The sequence below is a fragment of the Grammomys surdaster genome, unplaced genomic scaffold (assembly GCF_004785775.1).
Source record: "Grammomys surdaster isolate TR1022 unplaced genomic scaffold, NIH_TR_1.0 145, whole genome shotgun sequence".
Taxonomy (NCBI): Eukaryota; Metazoa; Chordata; class Mammalia; order Rodentia; family Muridae; genus Grammomys; species Grammomys surdaster.
The window spans coordinates 3,801,732-3,812,418 of record NW_021604603.1 but is presented as its reverse complement, the minus strand read 5'-3'; the positions used below and the strand labels follow the sequence as shown (position 1 = coordinate 3,812,418).

Genomic DNA, 10,687 nt, shown 5'->3' with positions numbered 1-10,687 from the left:
TTTTTGTTTGTTTGTTTGTTTGTTTTTCTTTTCTTTTTTTTTTTTTTCGAGACAGGGTTTCTCTGTGTAGCCCTGGCTGTCCTGGAACTCACTCTGTAGACCAGGCTAGCCTCGAACTCTCGAACTCAGAAATCCGCCTGCCTCTGCCTCCCAAGTGCTGGGATTAAAGGCCTGCGCCACCACCACCCGGCTACCATGTGTATTCTTGATGTCTGGTGGGGGTTAGAGAGAGTGTCAGATCCCATGAAATTGGAGTTGTGTGTGGATAGTTGTGAGCCACCATGTGGGTGCTAGGAATGGAACCTGCTATTAAATACTTAGCTATTTCTTCATCTCCCAGAGACAAGATTTTAAAATTCTAGGTGGCTATAATCTTTGTTATTCAGCCAGATCAATTACCTGTTATAAAACTTCACCAAGGATTTTCTTGTGAGACTGTTAGTTCAAATACTATACTATACTACTGCTTGTAATTGTTGCTGGTGTTTATTTAGTTCATACTAAATACCAATACTAAGTTAAGCGCTTCCCAGATACTTTCTCACTTACCTGTCATGACTCAATGAAATGGGTACCATGATTCTGTCTGTTTTACATATTTAGAGAGTAAGATGAAGTAACTTACTTAAAGTAAGTTCTTGTTAACAGGAAGAAAAATGGTTCAAACCCAGACAATAGCCCTAAGGCCCCATCACTAGGCTTCTCTTCTTGTTCTTATTTTAACTGGAAACACTTCAGTCGGGAGATATCCAAAATGACATGGTACCGGCAGGCTTCCTGTAACACTGCCTGAACTGCTCAGCTCTAGTGTGGTCCCATCGTCGGGCTGTTCTCTCTAGCTAGCCCCTGCCGTGCCTGATCTTGCTGTGTTCCCAGCTCTGGTTTGCTCTGGCGCTAAGCCTAACGTCGCGGCTACATGGTCCCATCTCGCAGACCCAACTCCACGGACTCCGTGGCACTAGGTCTTGTCCCATGCAATGACTGCCAACCTAGTGGTTAGATGTCACAATACCTAGTAACCTGGTAAAATCAAAACTCTTAAAGCTTATAATTAACCAGTCAGATTTATATATCAGCAAATACTCAGCTCACAAGATGCCCACACAGATTAGACAAGTTATCCCAATTATCCTAACTTTTTGATATCATATCTACCTATGGCTAGTTAAAGCCATACTGGTTAACATCTGCCTCCATCTTCGCTTCCTCTCTCTCCGCAACTCTTAGCTCTGCCTCCCTTTTCCCTGTCCAATCACAGGCCTCTTGCTGCACTAATATTTAAATATATTGGACAAGGAAATTCCTGCCACAAGTGAAGACTCTGGGCAGCTTGAGCATGACAAACATGGCTCTGGTAGATTCGCCCTTCTCCCTGATTCCTTCTGCCTTGCTAAAAAACCCGTTTGATTACATTCCTAAAGCTAGCCACCAAAGTCTAGCTTCTCACTGGCCACTTCCTTCCCCTGAGGCTTACTACCAAGGTCCAGCTATCAAAGTATTGAAGTCCAGCAACGGAAAGCTCCCTTTGGCTCACCTAATTAACACGCCCAGTTAAAATTAAACCCCTTATCCTAATACAAGGTTTCCCCTTGTACCTTTATAAACTGCCATTTTAGCTAAGAGCCTTATTTGTTTCCTTTATCCAGAGGCAGTCCTTTGTCCCCAATGGGTCAAATATCCTTGTCACCTTTCCCTTGTTCCCTTCCCCTTCTCCCTCATCCTCTATCTCTTGTTTTTGTCTCTTATTCCCTGCCCCCTTTCCCTCTGGGGCCAAAAATTTTCTTTCCTTTTGCTGAGAATTTGGTCTTGAGGGTTCTGTGCCTATACTGATTGTAATAGTCATCAGATGAAATCAAACTAAATGAACTAATTTTTTAAAAAATCATATAGTTTAAATAAGGCTAACAAACCCAGTCACAAGCACTTTTAGTTAGATTTAATTAATATACTTTTCTGATGCCACTAGATTTTCACTCAGTGTTAAATTCTTCTTAGATTCTGGAAATTTATTAAGTAATCTTTCTTCCCATTTGTTTTCTGTTTTACAGACTTTCTCCAAGATGCCATTGTTTGGCTCCATATTTTCTTGGTATATTGTTTTTTTTAGGTTATTAATGTTCATTTTAAGGGTGACATAGTATACTGGTTTTAGATATGAGCTTGGGAGATAGTCTTCTGTCTGAAGTCTCATCTTGCCACATGCAGGCTAGGGACTTCAGGAACACCAGCTGGTCTGTTAGCCTTTTATTCTACTAGGACGGGCTGCCTTGACTGTGACTCTGCACTGCAATCTGTCTTCCTGAAGAAGAGATAAAACGTCATCAGGCTGGGTGGGAAGCACCCCTGAGATATCTCAGTCCACATCCATGTCTTTAAATAACAGCAGCCAGAAGCTGGATAGTGGTGGCACATGCCTTTAATCCTAGCACTCCAGAGGGAGAGGCTGGTGGATTTTTGTGAGTTTAAGGCCAACCTGGTTTACAGAGTGAGTTCTAGAACAGTGGGGGCTACACAGAGAAACTCTGTCTTGAAAAAACAAAATAACACAGCCACAACTCAACTATCATTGACACCACCACCACAGTAATAGCTGATGTTTACTGGGTGCTTGCTGTATGCTATTTTAAATGCTTTTTATGAGTTGATGTGATCGTTTAGTTATCCTGTCAAGCAGATGATATTATTTGTACTATGTAGGTAAAGGATAAAGTTACATATATAATAAGTGGCTGGAGAGATGGCTCAGAGGTTAAGAGCACTGACTGTTCTTCCAGAGGTCCTGAGTTCAATTCCCAGCAACCACATGGTAGCTTACAACCATCTGTAATGGGATCTGATGCCCTCTTCTGGTGTGCTGACAGTTACAATGTTCTCATATAAATAAAATGAATAAACCTTTAAAATAAAATTCAGTTCTGGGGCTCAAACCCAGGTCTTATGCTAAGCAAGTGCTCTACCACTGAGTCTCCTCCTCCAGCCCTTGGCTTTTTGAGACAAGGTCTCATCCAGGCTGGCCTTAAGCTCATGACCTTCTGCCTCTGCCTCAGAAATGTTGGGCTTACAAATGTATTCTGCACCTATAGATTTTTACCCAAGCAAGTTTAACTTCACAATCTATACTCTGTTTAAATTTATTTTTATTTTTGAGAAAGCTCTTGTTAAGTTCTAGCTTTGGACTTGCTGCAGTAGGGAAGGTGTCCTCAGACTCACAGAAGTCCCTTGCCTCTGCCTGCTGATTCTAGGATCGAAGGTCTGTGCCGTCACTCCTGGCTATATTCTTTCTTTTGAAAAGTAGAACACTGAAGAGAACTTCTTTTAATTTTCATGTTACTGGACTGCCTCCATTAGGACCTTGCACTGACCAAAGATTCTGTAAAGAACCAGTATACGTTTTAAAGAAAGGATCTTAAAAGGCACACAAGTTAATATTTACTATTAGCACAAAATAAAGTTACAATGCAATGCCAGGAGTATTCTGGACATAATCTAGAAAGATAGGACATATTAATTCTTTCCCTATTCACATATTGTCCTTACATTTTCCACTTGGTTGAAAAAGACTTACTTTCCCCCCAATAGCTAGGTTAAGCAACTTCCATTTAAATACAATAGTAACTTGGGTAACTTTACAGTTTATCTTGAGAAACAGTTTATTACAGTTTGTTTTGAGAAAGAACCTGTAAAATTGGGTCTGATCATTAATGCAACCAATTGAAGTTTGGTGTGTGTGTGTGTGTTGTTGGTCAGTAAGCCCTAGGGATTGGCCTGTGCCCACATCCCCAGTGAGTCCCAATAGCCACCATCATAATCCCAACAGTCCTTGACTTTTATGTGGAGGTTGAGAGATGATAAAGTTCTTTCCAAGCATCTTTTATGGCAAACACTTTATAGTGTAAGCATTTCCTCAGCCACTGGTTATTGCTTTTTATTGAAATGAGGAATAAAAGACGAGTCTTTGTTCCTCTAAAGTGGCTAAATACTCCAAGAAATCTTGTTTAAGATTTTTCTCAGACAAAAATTGAAAGAGGAACTAGCATGCTTTTCATTCCAAAGGATTCAAATGAGAGAACATTTCAGCTAAAATCGTTATGTTTTTTTAAGCAGTTGGTGGTTTATTAATAGGACCTGAGTCTCTTGCATCTTTGATTCCCTCTAGACTCCTAGGTGTGAGTATTCAAGAGTGTCACACGAGCAGAGATCTACACGCATGAAAGCTTCATTAAGTTTTTACTGGTAATGTGAGATGAGAAGGCTCAGTGCTGACCAGCTGTATTTTGAACTCAACTACAGGCATTAATTATGTATACATGGAAAATGATTTGGAACAATTATAGGCTGTTAGACCTTTGCTTCCTGTTATAATTCTAGATAAATTAGAGTATGATTATAACCAATTATGTTGTTTCAGTTATCATTCCCAAGTGATCCAAGCCTTACTCCATGATCCCTGGTGGTAGACAGTTTCATAATTCTAGTAAAAGTAATGTGCTTTGCTCTGAATGAACTTCTGTGCACAATACTAGTTAGAATAAAATGGAGACCCCCTTCGAGGTGTCTTGAAGGACACTCTCTGAATAGATCTAGCCAGATGGGTACCTGGGTCAAAACGACTGTTTCTTAAGCCAGAGACTGTTAACACTTTGGGAGCTGAAAGGAAACTAGAGGAAAAAGAGACACAACTCGGGACTTCTCTTTCAATACAAAGGAAATATATTTTCTCATCTATCCTAGAATTTGCTTCTAGATTTTCTATGGTGATGGAAAAACCTTTTAAGAATTTCTTCTACTTTGAGAATTCAGATATTTATTTACTTATTTCTCAAGCAGCATCTCTTGTAGCCCAGCTGGCTACGGAGTATGACCTTCACCTTCTGATCCTTCCTCTACTATCTCCTGTGTTGGGATCAGGCGTTAGCCACAGATCTGGAGAGAGAATTTCAAAGCTTTTGTAAGCAAAATTATAGTGACCATTTTGATATTTACGTTCAGGTTACTTGGCGTAAGTGGGAAGAGTGACCGATAACAAGGTATATGCAATCGATCTGCTGAAGTGGACCAGGATATAAACTGTTAGTTCTAATTAACGAGGTTGGAGAACTGGGTCTGACACACCAAACGACCCAGAGAGGACGATAATGCACACACCATCCAACAGCCCGCTACGCTACCCTTTGGGACCCTGGCCTCCGCTACAGCTGTCGGCGCCGGGTGATGACGTCACCGGGCTCCGGAGGCGATTGGCTCCCCGAGAGGGGCGTCGGCAACTAACGGGACCCAGAGCCCTCGCCGAAGTCCTCGCGATAGCCGCGGCCTCGGTGCGGGATGGCCGCGGAGCCGGGTGGAGGTGCTCCGCGGCTCCGGGAGCCGGCTCTCGGGGCCGAGACATGGTCCGGGGCCCCGGCCAGCTAGGTGGGCCTCGTCCGGACACCGTCACCATGCCCAAGAGAGGAAAGCGGCTCAAGTTCCGGGCCCACGACGCCTGCTCGGGCCGAGGTGGGCGAGGGGCGGGGCCGGGCGGCGGAGGGGGGCTGGGCGGCAGGGTCCAGCGGGGCGAGACTCCGCGGGGAGCGGCTGCGGAGACTTTGCCCCGAGTCTGAGGAGGCCTCGGCGCTTTGCTCTGTTTCAGTGACCGTGGCGGACTATGCTAACTCGGATCCGGCGGTGGTGAGGTCTGGACGGGTCAAGAAAGCCGTGGCCAACGCTGTTCAGCAGGAAGGTAGGCTTTCGTGGATCTTTTTAGGCCCAAGCTTGTGAGACAGCATTAGGTGTTGTATTTTCCTGGAATTGCGTCCCGGTGTTTCCTGCTGCCCTTTTGGGCATCTGGCGGTGAACGTGTTTGCTCTTCCACTGTTTACTTTATTATATCGGGGATGGGATGGGTGTGTGTAGCCAGGATCAGCAGGTTCCGGAGCCGAAATGTTTTTGTTTCCTCTTTGAATTAAAACCGACTTTGTGACCAGGTGGGGTGGGCATTCCTTAAGTCTCAACATTGGGGAGGCAGAGACGGGTGGATCTCTGTGAGTTCAAGCCTAGCCTGGTTTACATAGCAGGTTTACGTTGTGAGACTCTCTCAAAAGAACAACCAAACCCAAACGAACAAAATCCCACACAACTTTATATCGGTCCCTCATATGCATATATGCATATTTAAATATATGTGCATATATAAATATGCACATATTTTACCATGCAGTTGACATCCATTGCATTGTTTTCTTTTTGTCATGTTTGTCTTGCTTTCTAGATTTTTGCAGATGGGACCAAGTGCGTTTCATTCTCTTCCTATTTTCTCCTAGTAAAATCTCTTTGTGGCTTGGAAGCGTCCCAGGTTCCTGCGGAGGAGGCTCTTTCCGGGGTGGGTGAACCATGTGACATCCTGGACAGCAGTGATGAGATGGACGCCCAGGAGGAAAGCACTCAGGAAAGATCAGTCTCCAGAAAAAAGAAAAGCAAGAGACACAAAGGTACAGACTGCTTTCCTGAGGACAGCTCTGTCTGTGGTGATCTACGCTGTTGCTCTTCGATGTAAGGGGAGATCTAAGAGGAGATTTTGCTATTATACCAGTTATTGTCAGTGATAACCTTTTTCTCTTTCTTTCTTTCTTTTTTTTTTTTTTTTTAAGATTTATGTATATGAGTACACTATTGCTCTCTTCAGACACACCAGAAGAGGGCATCAGACTCCATTACAGATGGTTGTGGGCTGGGAATTGAACTTGGGACCTCTGGAAGAGTAGTCAGTGCTCTTAACCACTGAGCCGACTCTCCAGCCCGATAACCTTCTTTTCCACCATCCAGAAATTAATAGCAACATTTGTTATACTTTATTCTTTCTTAATTCTGTTAGGGATATGTGCATAAGTACATATATATGTGTGTGCATGTACACATTTCCAGAAAATTTCTGACTTACATTTTAAATTTTTTTGTTTTGTTTATTTATTTATTTTTTGTTTAGGTACTGAATCTGAGTGTTTGTCTACATGTATATGTGTGTATCACTTGTATGCCTGGTGTCCTCAGAGTTCAGAAGGGGGCATTAGATCTGGAACTGGAGTTGTGAGTTGGATGGTTGGATGTATGGTTGTGAATTCTGATGTGAGTTCTGGCACCCACACCCAGGTCTTTTGCAAGGGTAACAACTGCTAAACCATCTTGGCTTTTCAAGACAATTTTCTTTTTTCTTTTTCTTTCTTTTTTTTTGTTAGACAGGGTTTTTTTTTTTTTTCATGTAACAGCCCTGGCTATCCTGGAACTGCTTTATAGACCAGTCTGCTTTGTAGGCCTCAAATCCACAGAGATACGGCTGCCTTTGCCTCCCAAGTACTGGGATTAAAGGCAGGTGCCACCAAGTGCTAGGCCTCAAGATAGTTTTTTTTTCTTTCTTTATTCCTTATTTTTTGAAATGGGGTCTCACTGTGTAGGGCAAGCTGATCTTCACTCACAGAGATCCCCATGCCTCTGTCTCTACAGTGCTAGGACTAAAGGTGTGTACCCCCTGCTTGGCAAGACAATTTTAAAGTATATAATTGAGTGGTTTTGCTATTTTCCCAGTTGTTCTGCTGTCATTGTGAACTAAGTATAGAACATTTCTGTCACTCTAAAAGAATTCCCAAACCATTAGTGTCACTGCTTCTGATGGACAGCACCCTGGCCTGGCCTGATTTCATTCTCTGCAGATATGCCTGCTCTGACATTTTATACAAATGCACTGCTAACATACTCTTTCAGGTCTAATTTCTTTCATATGACTTAAAAGTGTTTAAGGTTTATCCATATCGAACATATACCAATAGTTCATTTTTATTGCCTTTTGTTTAACTACTTTGCATTATATAGCACCTTCAGGGATAAGTTTTGTGTGGGTAAATGTTTCTAGTAGGTAATGAGTGTTCATGCAGTTTCTGTGTGTGTGTGGTAATCTGTGTTTAAGTTTTTGAGGAATCAATGAGGTGGTTATATCATTTGATGTTTCTAACAATAGCATCTGAACATTTTCCTGAGACAGGGTTTTTCTGTGTAGCCCTGGGTGTCCTGGAACTGACCAGGCTGGCCTTGAACTCAAGGATCCACCTCCTGAGTCTCTGCCTCCTGAGTGCTGGGATTAAAGGAGTGTGCCATACTATGTCTGGCTTTTTCTTTGTTTCTTCATTTTAAATTAAAATATTGCATTATAAGACTCCCTTCAAGCCAGGCAGTGGTGGTGCACGCCTTTAATCCCAGCACTTGGGAGGCAGAGGCAGGAGGATTTCTGAGTTCGAGAGTTCGAAGCCAGTCTGGTCTACAGAGTGAGTTCCACGACATCCAGGCTTACACAGAGAAACCCTGTCTCGAAAAACCAAAAAAAAAAAGAAAAGAAAAAAAAAAAGAAGAAGACTCCCTTCAGATAGTCAGTATATAATCCCTTGTTAGACAAGTGATTCATGGCATACACACTCTTGAACATCATTTCTCTTTTATTTTCTTGCTTTACTTTTCTCTCTGTTAGGTACCTTTATTCTATTTTGATTATTTTCTCTTAAAGATAATTCTAAAATTACTTTATCTGTTTATTTATTTTGCATTTGTGTGTATGGGGGGTAGAGCAACAGTTATATGCATACCAGGGAGGACAGGTGGAGATCGTTATCTTCTTCTATTTTGTGAGTCTCCGTGATTAAACTCAGATAGTCAGGTTTGGCTTCAAGCACTGTTACCTGCAAAGCCGTCTTGTTGCCCCCACCCTTTAGTTTCTAATGAAGTTGTTATAACCACTATGCAGCAGCTATACACTGATAACTATGTTTCAACCTTTACTTCTCTAGGAATTTTGAGCAATTCATCATCACTATAAATGTTTTAGTAGGTATCCTCAAAAGAGACAAGTATCTTCAAAAACACTATTGTTAGACAGCAAGTAATCTCAGGAGGTGGAGGAGGATCAGGAGTCTAAGGCCAAGGTTAGCTACATGTTGGAGGCCAACCTGGGTTACATAAGACCCTGTCTGAAAAGCTAAAAAACAACAACAAACCTGGAATGCTCCAGAGATGTCTCCGTGGTTAAGAGCACTGGCTGCTCTTCAGAAGATCCATAAATATCCGTTACCCACATGGAGGCTTACAGTCATCTGTGAGCCTTCTCCCTATCCCTGAGATATACAACCTTTAGCAGTAGTCAGCTTTGTAAAAGTCATTACTGAGCCAGATGTGATGGTGCATGACTTTAATCCTAGCCCTTGGGAGACAAAGGTAGGCAGTTGAAGGCCAGCATGGTCTACATAGTAAGTTCCAGGATAGCCAGGGCTACACAGTGAGATCCTGCCTTGGAGATGAGTGATTGTTTCAGATGAAGGTGTTTTTCTGGTGTGAGTGTCAGTTCTAATCTGAGCTCTATAGTGAGCCTCAGAGATCAAGAGAACAAGCAGTAATTAGATCTGAGGCAGGGAGCGGGACACATCAAGTAGGGACTGACTGACGAGGTGCCTAGAAAAGGGCTGTAATGGGGCTCAGGCTGAGGGCTTGTGTAGCATGCATGAGACACAGATTTGCTCCCAACTGCATAGACCCAGCATGGTGTCATATGCCTAGAACCCCGGAATTTAGTAGGTGGAGACAGGAAGATAAGATGTTCAAGGTGTACTTTGGTTAAATATCAAGTTGGAGGCAAGCCTGGCCTATCTGAGACTCTGCCTCAAACAAACAAACAAACAAACTAACAAAGAAACAAATAAAAATAAAAAAATAGAAGAACATGTGTAGAGTGTTGCTAGTGAGTATGTGTTGTAGTTTACCTTTTCTGTTGTTAAGGTTATTTATCTTACATTGCTCTTTTTACATAACTTTATTTTTTAAAGAACTTAAAAAAAAGTTTTTGAGATTTATTTATTTTTATGTGTGTGGGTGTTTTACCTGCATGTGTGTTTTTGTATCACATGTAAGTAGTATCGTGGTTTTTTGTTTGTTTGTTTTGTTTTGTTGTTCAGCTTGATACAAGGTAGAGTTATCTGGCAAGAGAGAATCCCAGTTGAGAAAATTCCCCCACCAGATTGTTCTGGGGGCAATCTATGCTGTGTTTCCTTGGTTGATGATTAATATGGGAGGGCCCAGCCCATTGTGAGTGGCGCCACCCTATCGAATGGTCTGGCTGATTAGACGACTCAGCTGATAATACTTGCTCCCATACCTGACTCCCTGAGTTCAATCTCCAGGATTCACATCAGGGAGGAGAGAAGTGACACCCACAAGTTGTCTCTAGCCTCTCTGCACATGCTATGACACTGTACCCTAAATAATTAAAATGTAATAATAATAATAATAATAATAATAATAATAAAAAGTCAGACTGAGCAAGCCATGAAGAGCAGACCAGTAAGCAGCACTTCTCCATGGCTTTGTTTCACCTCCTGCCCGGCTTCCTTCAGTGAGAAACTGTGACCTGAGAATTGTAAGATTTGTAGCTGTGACCTGAGAATTGTAAGTAAACCCTTTCCTCTTCATGTTACTCTGCTTACGGTGTTTACCACAGCAGTAGAAATCCTAACTCAGGCCGGGCGGTGGTGGCGCACGCCTGTAATCCCAGCACTTGGGAGGCAGAGGCAGGTGGATTTTTGAGTTCGAGAGTTCGAGGCCAGCCTGGTCTACAGAGTGAGTTCCAGGACAGCCAGGGCTACACAGAGAAACCCTGTCTCGAAAAAAAAAAAAAAAAAAG

The 10,687-nt window shown here is 42.5% G+C and overlaps 1 protein-coding gene across 2 annotated transcripts in view; it reads left to right on the top strand.

The window, feature by feature from the left end:
- The first annotated feature begins 5,262 nt into the window (after nt 1-5,262).
- The window catches only part of Tmem183a (transmembrane protein 183A), a 16,238-nt gene continuing 10,813 nt past the window's right edge, over nt 5,263-10,687 (top strand). For both annotated transcript variants that reach the window (XM_028764647.1, XM_028764646.1), the window contains exons 1-3: nt 5,263-5,493; nt 5,627-5,716; nt 6,297-6,464. In XM_028764647.1, coding sequence (XP_028620480.1) covers nt 5,385-5,493; nt 5,627-5,716; nt 6,297-6,464 — 367 coding nt within the window. In that variant the 5' untranslated portion in view covers nt 5,263-5,384. The remainder of the gene's footprint in view (nt 5,494-5,626; nt 5,717-6,296; nt 6,465-10,687) is intronic.